The 16,480-nt window shown below is 41.1% G+C and overlaps 1 protein-coding gene across 2 annotated transcripts in view; it reads left to right on the top strand.

Moving 5' to 3' along the window:
- Nucleotides 1-16,480, top strand: part of ALG9 (ALG9 alpha-1,2-mannosyltransferase) — a 96,241-nt gene extending 79,761 nt beyond the window's left edge. Inside the window, exons 15-16 of one of the 2 annotated variants that reach the window (XM_079928104.1) lie at nucleotides 12,549-12,667; nucleotides 12,957-16,480. In XM_079928104.1, the coding sequence (XP_079784230.1) occupies nucleotides 12,549-12,667; nucleotides 12,957-12,994 (157 nt within the window). In that variant the 3' untranslated portion in view covers nucleotides 12,995-16,480. Of the gene's footprint in view, nucleotides 1-12,548; nucleotides 12,715-12,956 lie in introns of both variants that reach the window. The other variant, XM_079928105.1, reaches the window with a different exon arrangement.

Here is a 16,480-nt window from a genome sequence, read left to right as displayed (position 1 = left end):
TTTTGTAGTTACATATACAAAAACACCTTGAAAGACCATAGATGGTGCCAGATTGTGTGCTAGAACTGTGGAGGTTAAGAGTGTACTAACCTCCTGTAGCCTGTGAAGGTTTCCTGAAGGAGGTGGTGCTTGAGCTGAGGCTTAAAGGAAAAAGAGGATTTGTACCAGTGATAAAGAGGGTAGAATCACGTCTATAATTCAAGGAGAAGAAAGCATGAGCACAGGTATAAAAATAAAAAGAAGCCTGTTGGATGAGGGGGCTGAGGGTCCATAAAGAAAAGTTTAGGGAATTCCCTGGTGGTCCAGTGGTTAGGACTCGGCACTTTCACTGCCATGGCCCAGGTTCGATCCCAGTTGGGGAACTAAGATCCTGCAAGCTACGAGGCACAGCCCAAAAAAAAAAGAAAAGTTTAATATAATTCTTTGATTTAAATTTGCTTTTAGTTAAAGTGATCCGCAATATATCATCCAAATCAGAACACTTTTAAAAGTGAAAGGGGCCCTGCCCTGGGTGAATTGAGATAGGTGGTCATCCTGTTGTAATGTGGCCAGGATACAAGAGCTTATTCCAAAAAGCAGGATGGGAGAATGGAGCACATAGATGTAGTTCCTTTGTCCATATTCACCATGTGGATTTGCCCATAGCTTACTTATTTGATAATCTGTGGACCTTTCTTGGTGCTGTAGCGTGGATTGGGTCTTAGCTCTCTGAAAGGGAAGCGATGAGTCTAGTTTGAAGACAGTACCAGCACATAAAAAAATTGTACTCTGAGTGTATGCCAATGGAGACTCAACCCCAGGGGGAAGCAACCTAAACTTATTAGGACAATATTGTGACTGGTGCAAATTTAGGAATTCTATATACCTATGAATATGTGAAGAGGCGTGTTTTCTGTTGAACTTGTTGGAGATAAGCAAGGCCCTTACCGTTGGACTATTGGAGAAGGACTCACAAATAGGGCTGAATGTTGTTAGCCTGTCTGGGAGAATAGCAGCCCAGATGCCCATCCATTCGTTCCCTGTTAGGCTTCTTCTCTGCTTTATCAAAGGACTGGAGACCCCAGATCCCATTAGTTTGAGAGAAGATCCGGGCATAAGATCTTGATAACCGTCTTCTTGTCTCCCCTTGCACATAGCTGGTACCAGAGCTGCAGCTTCCTCTCCCTAAGTTTGCTATGTCTGTGTCTGGCTAATATTAGAAAGGTTTATCAAACTTCCAAGATATGGGGGCTAAACTAGGGGAAATACCACTTTTTAAACCAGACACATTCGTTACTCTGTGGACATCTCATACAACAAAGTTTCTAAAATGAGAGGATTTTTTTTTTCTTTCTTTGAAGTATGGTATAATGGCTACTTGTGTAAAATAGCTGGACAAGTGGGTGGATGTAATGCTTACTTTGAGATTCCCCAGAGAGGAGTGAAGGGAGACTGTTGCAATAACTTGCCAGCTCAACGGTGGGTTCCTTTCTAAGTGTGGTGAGAATATTTGGCTGAGGGAGTCTGGTGGGAAATGCCTCTCCAGGATGTTGGAGTTGGCCTCCTGAGCAACAGAGCCTGTTTGTAGCTTTAGAAACAAATTGGGAGGCCCTGCCAGTGCTTCGCACAGCCACTTGCCACCCACTCTTTCCTCCTTCATTATAGGTCCCTTTTGTTTTGCTTGCTTTGCTTTCGCCTTTGGTTTTTGGATTGTGATATTTTCTTCTTCCCCATTTTGGAGCATATTAGCCTCATCCAGCTGGATTTTAGGCTTTGCCTGACTAAGGATGTGAGATAATTTGGGGAGACTTAAATAGGACAGGATTTCAAAGCCCTGCCAAGTTTATGATTACAGGTAGATGCAAGCAAAGAGTTAGAACTTCACATCTTCAGCTAGTGTGGTAGGAGAGGGGCCTTTTCTAGTCAGAGGATTTCTATAGAGCCAGGTGGGGATTGTGGTGATAGCATCTGCAGCTTGTGTTCATTCACTGCCCAGCACAGGATTCTCATGTAGGTTTTTCTTACTGAGACTATTACTCTCCTTTTGACATCCAAGAAGAACTGAATCAATCCAGCAGCTGTGAGGCCTAAAGAGTACATGGCACCTGTATCCATTTTGGTTCTGTGTCGTAGTCTAGTTCATGGCAGCCATTGTGTCCCCAGCCCTAACCCCAGCATAAGCAGAACAGTTTATTTCTGGAAGATAAGAAGACCACTGGAAAACCACTGTAAAGTGAAAATTAATTGGGAACTCTTGTTCCAGTTATTGCTGTGTAACAAGTCATCCCGAACTTAATGTTATAAAAGGACAACAGTTATTTATTATTGTTTTCTCTCATGGGTCTGTGGACTGACTGGGCTCAGCTAGCCAGTTCTTCAGCTACTCCGGATTCTTATACATTGGCCATCAGATGGTGGTGGGGACTGGAGGCATCTCAAAGGCTTTCCCACATGTCTAGCCGTTGATGCTGGATATTGGTTAGCTCTCAGCTGGGGCTGTTGGCCAAAACACCTACAAGTGGCTTCTCCATGTGGCCTGTGCTTCCTCTCAGGGTGCTGGCTGGCTCTCAGGAGCTAGGATCTCAAGAGCTGTATAGTTTTTTATGACCTAGCCTTGGAATTCACACAGTATCACTCCCACATCATTCTGTTCATTGAAAGCAAGGCATTCCAATAGCCCATGTTCAAGGGGGAAAGGAATTACACTTCCCGTATTGATGGGGAGGGTGTAAGAATTTATGGACATGCTTTAAAAACATCACAGCTCTTGATGCATTTCTTCATCCAAATTAGATAATTGTTGAAAAAGAATTTGTTTTGAAGGAGATTTCTTGCAGAAGAGACCTATGGCGCCCAAAATAGTCCAGCAGGCTGTTTCCATCTGCAGCTTCTTGCTATCCAGGTAGAAAGGGAGACTACACTCCCTGGCAGAATCTGGCTTTAGGCCAACAGTTTGACATGCTTCCGATGGCATTCAGATCCTTTGGGTGGAATTAGTTCTCCCTCCCAAGCAGCGATTGAAGTGCTCTTGTCTTTTCCCTGAGCGTCAACCACAGTGGTGCCCTCAGCTCCTTCACCTCTGCCAAGAGTGCTGAGAAACTGTGAGGAAGAAGCGATCAGAGTTTCTGTACTTTTGTAATTCTTTATCACCTTATTATTCTCTTATACTTTCTGTTTCTTTACCAGTTTGGGGGCTGTCCTTTTTTTCTTCTCCCCAGATGCTCTCCTGAGACCCTTTGTCTGGCAGGACTACTACCTCAGGCTAGATTTGGCTTCGGAACACACTGGTGTTTTGCTCATTGTATTCTTCAACTGCTTAATCATTATCATTTTGTTGTTCTGAAGCTCAGAGAGTCTGCTTTCCATTGTTGTCAAGTTAGTTCTCCAGAAAGAGACTGTCTGTTCTCCAAGTCCATGCTGTAGAGCCTCTCAGGCTTGAAGAGTATACAGTGTCTTAGAACTGCCACCACGTTTAGCTAGCTTAGACCAAGCAGCTGGTTTCTCGTGAGTTAGAACAACATCTCTTGTTGAATCTCACAACTCCTAGCACATATTAGGGTCTCAGAAAATATTTATCAATTATTTGATGTATTTCATGCTCTTAAAACTGGATTTATGTCAAAGCAAGAAGGAAAAAAAAAGGTGAAGTAAGAATTTCTTCAGAAGTTTCTCATGCTCTTATTTGATAAAATAAAGATTGTGGAGTAGCTGATTGGCTTCTATTTCCTGTCTCCTGGAATGCTCCTTCTTTGGACCCAGGTACCACCCCTTAAGGAAATCCAAAGGCTGTGTGGAGAGAGGAGCCCCCATAAAGGAGGACTGAAGGCCTGTAGATCTAGCTGAACTTGCAGCCCATGGCTGGCCATGAACATTCCAGCCAAAGCCCAGTGAAACAGAAAACCCATCAGTCAGCCACAGATTTGGGAGAAATAACAAATTGTTTTTTTAAGCTAAAAAAGAAAAGATTGTTGAGTTATTTTAAAGTATACTCATTATCTCCTCTCTCTAAAACTTGCCGGAATCATCTACCTGTTGTGACCTCCAGTGCTACTTACTGTCTGTCACAGAGAAGTAGCTCAAATTAGGGTCCAAAGAGTAGGGACAGAAACTTTCTTGAACACCGTTTAGTGTCTTCTCCACAGGAATGGTGAATGGAGCATGTAATACCTTCACATCTAAGTAGCTATCAGATGCAAAAAGGCTGGTCAAGAGCATTTCTCCATCAACCTTGGTGGGACTGAAGGTCAGACAATGACCGCTTGCTTAATACCAATTCTTTCTCAATTCCCCCATTCTGAATATTGGTGAAAGGTGACTTGGTCAAGAGCTTATGCTGTTACGTCAGATGATTGGCCAAGGCCACAAAGCAGTGAAATGATTCACTCTGTACACCAGTCTTGCGGTGATGTGATTCGTTTGTTCCTCCGCAAACTTCCAAGTCATCCACAGTGTGGATCTCTGGAGTTGTGGATCAAACAGTCCAAACTGTGAATGTATTCATTGAATGCTCAGGGTCTGTGGACATGCCCACTGAAAACAGTGTCATTCTGGTCACATGGGTAATGATGATTTAGTAAATTTTGTGGAAACTGAAACCTGGAGAGCGAGCTTCCTTCCTTCCTTCCTTCCTTCCTTCCTTCCTTCCTTTCTTCCTTCCTCCCTCCCTCCCTCCCTCCCCCCCCCCCTTCCTTCCTTCCTTCCTTCCTTCCTCTCTCTTTCTCCCCCCTCCCTCCCTTCCTTCCTTCCTTCCTTTCTGCCACGTTCGGTCTTCATTGCTGTGTGTGGGCTTCTCATTGCGGTGGCTCCTCTTGTTGCGGAGCACAGGCTCTAGGCACCTGGGCTTCAGTAGTTGCAGCACGTGGGCCCTACAGTGCACAGGCTTCAGTATTTGCAGTGTGTGGGCTTAGTTGTGGCAGATGGGCTCTAGGGCACACGGGCTTCAGTAGTTGTGGTGCACAGGCTCAGTAGTTGTGGTGCGTGGGCTCTAGAGCACAGGCTCAGTAGTTGTGGCACACGGGCCCAGCCGCTCTGCGGCATGTGGGATCTTCCCGGACCAGGGCTCGAACCTGTGTCCCCTGCATTGGCAGGCGGATTCTCAACCACTGTGCTACCAGGGAAGTCCCTGGAGAGGTTTCTTGACCTTTTGCATTAATGTTCTCTTTGCTAGGTAAGAAATGGGAGGGTGCAAGTAGTTCTGTGTTGCTGGGTCATAAAGTGAGAGGCTGGAGGGGAGGAAAACGAGACAATAAAGGAAATAGGAACCAGAAGATGATACGAAACATGGAGTGTGAGAGTAATCTGATCAGCTCCATGAAGCCCTAGCAAAGACTGAGAAATGCAGGTCTGCAGAAATGATTTGTACGGCCAGCACAATGCTTTAAAATGGATTTGAATGCTTTTTTCCACTTTGTCAGAGTCTTCAGTATTCTCTGTGGTTTTGTCTCTTGTCTCTCCTCTTCCTGTTCCTTCAGTCACTGTCGGTTCCCCTGGCTCCTGTTTTACTGACATTTAGGCCATTTGTGTTGTACAGGTGTGTCCTACAGGTGTTTCTCATCTACTTTTACCAGATTTTGTTTTTTAAACCCTTGATGTGTGAAGCCTCCCTCCCCACCAAAAAAAAGATTAAAACTTTTTTGGGGAAAAAATATATTCTCGGGCTTCCCTGGTGGCGCAGTGGTTGAGAGTCCGCCTGCCGATGCAGGGGACACGGGTTCGTGCCCCGGTCCGGGAGGATCCCACATGCCATGGAGTGGCTGGGCCCATGAGCCATGGCCGCTGGGCCTGCGCATCCGGAGCCTGTGCTCTGCAACGGGAGAGGCCACAACGGTGAGAGGCCCGCGTACCGCCAAAAAAAAAAAAAAAAATATATATATATATATTCTCTTTGCTGTGATATGGATGCCCTCTGCATCTCACTTGTGCTCTAAGATCCCAATGGCCACTGCAGCTTCCCCCTCCCCATGCGCACACTGAAGACTCCTACTTTGCTCTGCCCCATCTGATGACTTTAGGACTGAATTGGTTGAGAAGAGATGAGAAAGAAGAGATTCATATTTTTGATATTTCACTTTCCTTGTAGATGATGAATATTGCCAGAAGCGAGGGAGATAAACTAGATGCTCTGATTTAAGAGTCAGGGTGTAGTCATTCATTCATTCACAGGATATTTATTGAGCACTTTCTGTGGCACTGTTCTAAACGCTGGAGTACAGCAGTTAGACAGGTAAAGTTCTGTCTTCAAGGGACTGATATTCTAGGGGAGAATTAACATATAGCATGTAACTCCTGTGTCCATTTCTTTATTTTGGAGAAGTGATAAATGTCACGTCTGTCTTACTTACCATGAGAGTAGTCTCTCACCCCATTTCCTATTAGAGAATATTAAAGACCAGCCACATTTTTGCTGCATATCAGCTTTTTGAGCAGTTCTTAAACGGCTTGATATGAGACTAAAGACTGACTGTGACTAAGATTAAGTCTTGAGGGAATTCTGAGATTCTCTTCAGAACTGATGATTTCTCTGAAAGGCCAGTTCTGTTCTGAGGGTTGTGGAAGTCTGTCACTGAACTGTGAACTAAGTGCAAGAGAGAACAAGAGACAAAGACAAAAAGAGAGGGAACTAGCTTTAAAAAGAAAGAGAACTGGCAGTGAGCTCAGACTACAGGTTTACATGGATAGTAATGTTTGGATGGATGGATGGATGGATGGATGGAGAGATAGATAGATAAAAATAAAAGAAAACCTGAGTACTAGGACGTTTTCTTTTTAAAACGAAAAATTGACCCAGCATTTCCATTGTGTCTGTTGAACTGGTGACATCAGGGACCAGCAGCCAGTCTTCCACTGACGTCAGCAAGAGCAGATTGAAATCTCCACAGCAGAGTGCTCCCCAGCCCTGATAAGTAGGGCTGGTAATTGAATCAGAAAACATTCTGAGCTATCAGCTAATTACGCTATTCAGGCAATCGCTTTGTTCACGTCTGTTTCATCCTTGAATTGCCTGAGTGACTTTCTCACTGGGAGGGGAAGTACTTCAATGTCCACGATAGAGGCACATATTTTGCGTCTCCCTCAATTATGCTACCTGTGCTTCCCTAGGGCAATACTTCGGCATTTCACATTATTACAGACGTTGTATGAGTTTTGATCGGCATTAGTTTTGTTCTAATTTGTGATTCAGTCTGATCTTTGTTTCCACGTGTCTGAATGTGTGCACATGCATGTTATTCCAATGCTCTTTTCTTTCACAAAGGCAAATGACCAATTTGATTTCCCTTCTTCCAGCAATCATACAATATAACAATTTGAAAGGCCTTAGTCATGCTTAACATATTAAAGCTACTGATGGGAAAGAAATTAATCTAGAACAGCAGCTATAGTACTAGAAATGAAGGATTCATGTCAACTTCGTCTTTTGGTTTTAAAAAAAAATCACAGAATCTTCCCTTCCCAGCTCCGAAGTGTATGTGTTGATTGTTTATTCACTTCATCCACTGGAAGAAATTAGTGGCTTTAGGTGTTAAAGACAGACAATGCTATTAAAAATCATAAGCAAAATCTGCAAGAGAAAAGAAGGTTCATCTTCTAGTAAGGATTTTTCCAGTACGAAGCACTGATGATAAATTTTACTTAACTTCTCCTTACATTTAGTTCCCACTTCTTATATGGTTTTGTGTTCAGGCTTAATTAGAAATGCCTCCTTGCTTCCTGAACACGTTATCTAGAATTTGATGCCGAATTTCTTATGCTTATACACTGAGGAAGCATGGGAGAATCCCAGTGCTTCTTGGGTCTCTTGGGACAAACACAATGCTTGTCCTTAGCAAGATGGTTATTGCAAACCACACATTCAGTGGGACTTTGAAATCCTCATTGAGAGTAGGAAAGAACTTGTAATTTTGAGGAACTTGAAAGGAGGCTGGTATGGTGAGAGTGTAGTGGGCAAGGAAGAAAATGGCACAAGGTGAGGTGAGACAGGTAAGTGAGGGCTAGATCTCCTATGGCTTTGTAGATCATTAGAGTTTGGATTTTATTCAAGCCATTCTCCAGTTGTTGCTGAGTGGACAGAGCATTTAACCTGAGTTGCCTATAGATTTGGTTATGGATGGGCAAGTTGCTTTTTTTTGCCTAGTGTACCTTGGAATGTTGGATGGACAAAATGGAATAATGTATAGTAAATGCTTCTTCCACACCTGTGCAACCCTCAGTGTTTGTTCTCTCTTCTGAATATGTGCACTTTGAACTTCTGTATCAGCTATTTAATATTTAGTGTATGCTACATTATGGTTATGTCGTTCATATTCTGTTTCTTCCAACGATAGATTATTAGCTCTTTGAGAACAGAGGCTTCAGGGCTAGCACACAAAGCTCTACACACAGTAAGCACATAGGGGTTTTTTTTGTTTGTTCATTTTAAGGATTTGAGGTTTCCTTTATTTAACTTTGTCTACTGGTTTTTAAAAATTATTACAAGTAATATATTTCATGTACTTTTGTATATATTCGAAATTTTCTATGTAACAAATGGAAAACAAAGTAGGTTGTTAAAAAAAAGTAATATGGTGCAAAGTACAAAATAAAAATCATCTGCTATATCATAGGGACTGCATAATTTTTGTTTTAATTGGTATTGTTAAAATTGCCTTTCCAAATGGCTCTTGCAGGTTTCCACTTTTACTGGCAATATCAATTTCCTAATTTCTCGCCAGTGTTTGATACTGTCAGACTTCTAAACTTTTGCAAACCTGATTATTGAAAAATTGTATCTAGATTTACATTTCCCCAATTACTAGTAAAATTGGACATTATTTCATATGGTTATTGGCCATTTACATTTCTTTTCTCTGTTTATGTCCTTTGTCATTTTTTTCCTTTTGAGTTGTTTGTCTTAGTGAATGCAGGAATACTTTATATATTCTAGGTACTCTTCCTCTGTTAATGTATGGTAAATATTTTGTCCCAATCTCTTTTATTTTTTTACCTTTGTTTCAGCTTGCCTTTTGCATTCAACGGTAAAACATAGTGGCCCTTCTTCCATTTTAGGGAGGTCAGTATTTTTGATGATGATTATGTCCCATGTATAGCCCAAGATAGTTTTCTGAAATGATCTTTTAGAATGAACTCCTTTGCATGACCTGTCAGCCTAAAAATAATCATCACCATTTGCTGTCTTGGCCCAATAGACCCTGTTTGTTTTCATATATTTTAGTTATTTTAAAAATAACTTATAAGAATAATGAAAGGATAGTTAAAAAAACTTCATTTGAAATTTTAATAATAATATAAATGTAGCAACCCCAATCTTTATTCCATATTCTCCTGGTTTTGAATATACATACCTGAAATGGGTACCTCTGAACTCAACTAACTACTCATCAACTGTCATGCATGAACCTGGAATATATACATCTTGAAAATACTGGCTCCAGACTTCAGATACATCTCTAATAGGTTCTAGCTTGTTACTTCTGGTTCTTCCTGCATTTGTATTATCAAAATGCAAAACTTGAAGAATTTTTTGAAACCTTAAATGGCTCGTAATTTTGTTGAAGAGAAGACAGCTATCTTCTTTGCTCCATAATTTAAACACTTTCATCTTTAGATTTATAAACATCAATCAAAATGATCAATGTTTTGGATTTTTTATTTCTTTATTATCTGTATCCTTCTAGCCACTTTCATATATTAACCTGCCCTCAGCATTTGTCCACTCATGAACTGTATCAAATAGAATTTGGCACACAGACCCCATAAAAGATAAAAGAATGTAGTCATATGCCCTTTTAGCATAGCAGGATAGTCCAAGTTCTTGTTGCAAAATATTGCATGATGAAGTCGTAGGGGAGCAAAACTTTTCCTTCTACCCTTCTAGGTTCTTTTGGTTGGCCTAATAACCAAATTGATGTAAGATAGATTTACAAGAGAAAAGCCAATTTAATTTCATATGTACAGGAGCCCCATAAAAATGAGAGACCCAAAGACAAGCCTCAGGCCGTTGAGGCTTATATGCCATCCTGAGCTAAGGAACAGGATAGAGGCCTGGGGCTTTGGAGGGGAGGAGGATCATTCACAGGACAGTAAGAAGGGCAGATGTTTTCCCTGCCACACAGATATGTCATTCAGATAAAAAATTATCTCTGGTAATACCTCCCTCTCTGAGCCAGCTTCCCTACCTAGATTCTTTTAGGTAGTTAAGGGGGAGGTAGAAAGTTCTTCCTGTGTATCTTGGGCCTTATCTTCAACTCAAAATAATCTGCATGCTAGCTGTATGCTTTGGGGAGGCTCATTCTGAATCCCTCCAAAGTCCTTCCTGTTGAATGACTAACTGAATGAGAACACCTATTTCCTTTTTGTTCTTAGAAATACACTGTTCACCCATCATTTCTTGAGTTAGAAAATTTGTCTAGTATGTGGTCATCTAAAGACTCATAGTGTGAAATTTTGCCTTTATGATAAATGTTACCATCATCATTAGAGTCTTAATTGCTGCTATTTGTCTCTTTGCATTCATCTTCTGATTTGTCTAATTGTGAAATGTCTTCCTCTGTCAGTTTTCTTCTCATTGGCATTATGGACAGAAAATTTTAAAATTCTGAACTCTCAGCAGTGCTCAATTAAAGCTAAGTGCAGACTACAAAGATAGTGTCTCAAGTCTTTTGCACCTTATTGAAAGATGATGCATACTTTGGACAGTGCAGTGAGAAAATTGAAGGATAATATAATTGAATCACTTTTGCATCATCCTTTTTGGGGATTTCATCACTCTTCCTTTCTCTTATCATTTGTCTTTTTTTTAAAGCACAGTTGTAAATAATCCAAGATGTAGGGAAAGAAAAAGACCACTAAGATTCAATAATATAGCTTAAATTTATAAAAGCTTGTGCTGGACCCATATGGTAGTTACAAGATAGAATGAGTTTTACTCTATTTTTGATAGTAAGTATAATTTCCCTTTGTTGTTTGGAAGACTCTAAGAAGAATAAAATTATGAAATAACAATCCTTCCAAATAGTAAGGAATAGTTCCAAAAAGAAAGTAAAATTGGGCCCAATGGACCTAATGTTATACCAAGGACTGAGTTGACCGGAAATATATACTGACTGTATTAGTGAAGCTTTTAGTGTGGAGTCAACTGGAATGGAAATAACGTTTAATTCGGTTTAGCCTTTCTTTACTACACTGAAGCCTGCAGGAGTTTGCTCCAGCTTACAACTTTCTGTTCTGACCTTCCCCTTATCTGTACAGCACGGACAGAAAGAATAAATTAACTTCTTTTTGACTGAGGTAGGTGCTTCCTCCTCCTGTTCATTTTGTTTGCAGGAGCCCTGCTTTATCTCGTGTGTCTCTCTTCTAAGCCTCTTTTCTCTATCAAAGCCCTTGAGCTGTTAGCTGTTGAAGTGAAGTGCATCTCTGTAGAGCACAGAGCACTGCCAGCATCCCAGTTGGGGAGAATCTCTAAGAGGTGTGTATGCCAAGCACGATATCATTGTGTGCAGGCATTGCAGGAGTCTGCCAAACTCAGGGGTAGGCTGCCAGTACAAATGCCACGTTGACATGACATTTACAAGTTGAGAGTCTGGAAAAGGACTGGCAGTGGAACACCCTTCAGCTACCTCATTTAGGTTGGCAGTTTCAGGGCCAACTTTTGGTTTTTAGACTCAGAAACCATAGTCAAGAAGTAATACTTTGTATAGAATTTAAAACTATCACTGCCGCTTTTTCTAGTAAGTGATGAATCCTGTTAGCCTGTTCCTGGGATGCAGGATAAACCAGAGTGGTAAGAGTGCAGAACCTGGAATCAAATCTGGATTTGAATGAGGGCTTTATCACTTACTGTGTAACCCTGGTCAAGTTACTTAATCTATGTAAGTCTCATTTTCCTATCTATAAAATAAGGATAATATCACTTTCCTCATAGTGTTATCAGATGGATTAAATAATATCCTTAAAAGTATAAGCACCAGTGCCTGTTCAATACTAGGTATTCAATAAATGTGAGGTATTTTTCAGATTCTTTAGAAACTTGTGAGAAATTCAGGTTTTTAGCTGTTCCTATCTATATTTTAGTAAAAAGTAAAAAGATTCTCTCTTTGACTTAAGAATTGCCAGAACAGTACGCACAGGAAGCCCAGAACACGGTTTTCTCCAGCTCTCCAGGAAAACTTAGAGCCAGAGTCAGGATCATTTGAGCATTTTGGCATCTCTACATTAGTTTCTTAGGTACAGAAACCTTTGAGGTATTAAGAATTTATTTCTGTAATAGCAGTCCTTTGATTGAATTGGAATTTTTCTATGGCAAATTCTAATGCAAAGTGCAGACCTAGAGCTATTCTGAAGGATATCCTGTGGCTTAATAGAGAGGCTATCATTTGGGTGCAGGTAAGAAGGTACTTGGTCTTGAGTAAGTCTTTTATCAAGATCTAGTAGCTAAATAACAGACTTTTCTGTGCTGCTTGTATAAAATATCCTCACCATAGCACTTTGTTTATTTCCTTTAATCATTTTCAATACATTAGTAAATTCTCTCAAATGATAAAATTCTGTCTTTTCTTTTTTCTCTTGTTTTTCAGATCTTCAAAGTTGTTGCGGGCATTCTATGTTCCCTTCCTGTCAGATCAGTATACAGTGTATGCAAACTACACCATCCTCAAACCCCGGAAAGGAAAGCAAATCAGGAAGAAAAGTGGAGGTTAGCACCATGCCTGTGGCCCCAAAGGACAACCATCCTGTTAACTGGTAATTCCACTGACAGGACTCCCTCCAAGTCATCGTTTGTAACATTTGTAATAAAAGCCGTCTGACAAGAATACTGGAATCTGGGCTCTTTGGGCTTGTCAGAGTCAATCACATTCACTTCTTAATGTGTGTCTCTGTTCTGCATGTACACTTTGTGCAGCTAGGTGGAGAAAGGCCCTAAAGTCCGGGTAGATACATTGCTCCACATCTCATTGTTTTTCTTCTGTTCAATTATTTACTAGACCGGAGAAGAGTAGAACCAACTTTCAGGAAGAATTGAAAATCCCGAGACTGGATGGCTGTGTTGAGCTGTTCTACACACTCTGGCTTGGCATCCAAGAACTAGCCTCCCTTGGGCCGTATGAGCTTCTCCACCAAAGCTCTTTGGCAGCTCCTAGCAGACGACCTCGTTCCAATCCTAGTGCTGAAAATGACCACAGCCTAATTGCCAACCTACATGTCCTTTTCACCTCCGGCAAGACTAAGCTTTTCTAAAGCATGTCACAGGACCAGGACCCTACCCTGGAGGTATCTCAGGAAAAATGCAACCAGTTGAGGAACTGTGGCTTAATTTCATTACATAGGATGCCTCTTGCTTTCATCTTATTTCCTTTACAACAAACTATAACTATATGGGTGTGGGTTTTTGTTTGTTTGTTTTTTAAGCTTTAGCATGCTGTTTCTTGAATTCAAGACTTCCCTGTATAAAGGTATCAACAGACCAGACTATAACTGTACAGGACATACGTGGAGAAAATTAACTCTATCAGTTGGTAGATTTGGATGACATCACATTTTAAAGTAATTTATTCTGAGGCCGTTTCTGAGGAAATTAAGAATCTCCCTTTTTAAACAACCCTAGTGAGAAAGACCAGTGTATATTCATGGCACCTGTTTTTGAGTATGTCTGTTGCAAAGCACATCCTGCATGGGGCACCTCTAGTCAAGTAGGCAATGATAAGGACTTAATTAAAACATAAGTATATACCTTACTTTGCTTTTACACACAGTATTTCATAGTTTACAAAGCACTTTCACATTATCTCATTTGATCCTCACAGTCATGACGTGAGGTAGACAAAGGAAGTGGTTTTATCCCCATTTTACAGATGAAGAAACTGAGACTATGGGGCAGGGGGCAGGGGGAGGTAAGGTGACTTGCCCAAGGCCACACAGCCAATAAGTAGTAGCGCTAGGACCAGAACCTGGGTTGCCTAACTTCTCATCCAGTGCTCGTCCGTACTCCTCACTTGACTATGAGAACATTACTTGAAAGAATGATGAGGTTGGCCAGAGACCTAATTGATAACGTAACTTTCTATTTTAAGGAAGAATTTTATCTGTGTTTCTGTGAGTTCTTTGGAGCCTCCAGTCTGCCTATTGGTTAGACCATCATAGCGGTACTCCGGGATGCAGCCTGGCCTGTGGCAGGAAAGTAGTGCTCATGTTTGGAAGTCAAGCTCCTTTGCAGCCACACAGGATCCAATACAAGTTCCATTCCTATAGTCAATCTGGGGTCACGTTATAGTGCCTTATTTCCCTAAGGGTGATTGTGTCTAGTATCTGCAAATAGGATGCATTCATTTTTCAGAGTTTCCATCTTTCATTTTTCAAAGAGAAGGGATTTTCAGTAGGAACTGATCCCAAGAGAGGAGAAGTGACAAGGGAAGAAATGGCTAGTTACCATATGAAGAGTCCTCATTCGGATCCCCTCTAAAGGAATATCTGGGGAGGGGTTGAAGAATTGTGAGTCAGTAGGTCTAGATAGCATGAACAATGATAACTGGAGAGTGAAGATAAACTGGGGTCCCACTCGCTGCTTTAAGGATTTTTGTATTTAATTTTCAATACTTGATTACTGTTTCCCAAGGCAGATATTGGCACATGTGGTCTGACTATGGGACAGAGAATTTCTAGTGAAAGATCTTGCCATACCTGCAGTAATAGTGCACTGTCCTTCACAGTGGCTAGAGCTCTTTTTTTTGCCAAGGTAAATGAGAAGGTACAGTAATGGAGGTCCATGGTGAGTGGTTTTTTTCTAATCAAAGTGGTACAGTACTGATCCATTTTATCATGTTGCATGTTAAAAAAAAAAAGCCTTCTAAGCAAGAACTTACTGTAATATAGCACAAAAAAGGTCATGATCAATCTAGGTATTCCTTGGGAATATCAGTTGCTATCCCTTTTAAAACCTGATTTCAGTTTGCTCTGTTCTATGAATATCTTTAGTGAGAGCACAGTAAATTGCAGAACACTCTGCCAAATTCGATAGGTAAGGGATATAAAAATGAATGTTTTTTGTTGTGAAGGTGTTTTTCACATGATATATAAACGCGTTAAAACATCTCCACCTGGGCTTCCCTGGTGGCGCAGTGGTTGAGAGTCCGCCTGCCAATGCAGGGGACGTGGGTGCGTGCCCCGGTCCAGGAGATCCCACATGCCGCGGAACGGCTGGGCCAGTGGGCTGTGGCTGCTGAGCCTGCGTGTCCGGAGCCTGTGCTCCGCAACGGGAGAGGCCACAACGGTGAGAGGCCCGTGTACCACAAAAAACAAAACAAAAACATCTCCACCTCAGCAATACAGGGAGGTTAGCTTTGCCTGGGAAGAGAGTTTCAAAACACTTGGTGAGAGTAGCATTTCTCCTCCAGAGAATCAGTGTTCAGCATGAGCTGACCGCTCTGCTCACTGTAAGGATAAAGTATCTCAGGTACGTTTTTCTCCACAGATTGTTGACTACCAAGGAATGAATGAAGGTCTACAGCTTATTGGGAATAAGCTTTGATTGTAGAGCTGAGCGAGGGAGTTGGGTGTATTGGCAGTCCCAGGGCTCTCTGATCTCTGGATCTTAAGCAGCCTTGTCTGAACCCCAGATCTCACAACACTGAGTCCTATTACTGAACCAGCCTGTGTAGTAGCATCTGCTATCGAAGTATACCTGTCAACTGGTAGGTGTCATCTGATAAGAAAGACCACTCATTTTAATCTCTTGAGATTATAACATTAAAGGGAAGCCCACACTCTTTATTACTGAATTCAAGTTTAGAAACTGATTCTCTGTTTTAAATCAAGGTGGTTCTTGATCCCAACAATTTATTTGGGTCATTTTTTCTAGTTTGGAGTTCTGGGAAAGAACCTTCCAAACCCCATGTAATTCTGCAGCATTAGATCCAGATTGACCATTTGGGCAAAGCACAAATGGAAATCCTTTATTGTGTTTTGCATTTTGTAGGATTTATTGAAATAAGAATTCACTGTGATTGTGCTGTCTTCTGGCCAGTGTTGGGCAGCTCTGCTTTAAATTTGGTTAATTTTATTTTCTCTGAAGAGCGAAAAGAGGCACAGTTTAATCTTTGCCTCCACAGGCATATTAAGCTCATGTATTAATTCATTCTTAGGCTCCTACATTAAATGCCTTGGGTAAACAGATAAATGGACATGTGCTCAGCTGTAATTTTTTTGCAAAAGAAAGATCTGACTTCCATATGGCATTGTTGGATTTCAGAGGCTCTCTGGTGTTTTGATAAATCTAAATGAATGTTGCCTTTAATTTTTCCAGTATATAATCTATTTAACCGTGAGATTCATGCTGCAAGTGAAATCAGGAAGCACTGCAGTGTTGAAGCAAGAGTATTGTTCAATTCATTTGTCTTCCTGATCCTTGTACTTTATTTCACATGTCAGTGTTTACATTACATACTTGTATTTTCTGTGAAAGAAAAAGTTAAATAAATCTTGGCAGTGTGATTTTCCTTTTATTAAGTTGATA

Source organism: Stenella coeruleoalba, assembly GCF_951394435.1.
Source record: "Stenella coeruleoalba genome assembly, chromosome: 8".
NCBI lineage: Eukaryota > Metazoa > Chordata > Mammalia > Artiodactyla > Delphinidae > Stenella > Stenella coeruleoalba.
Note: the sequence above shows the minus strand (reverse complement) of the source record. Positions and strands in the feature narration are given on the sequence as shown.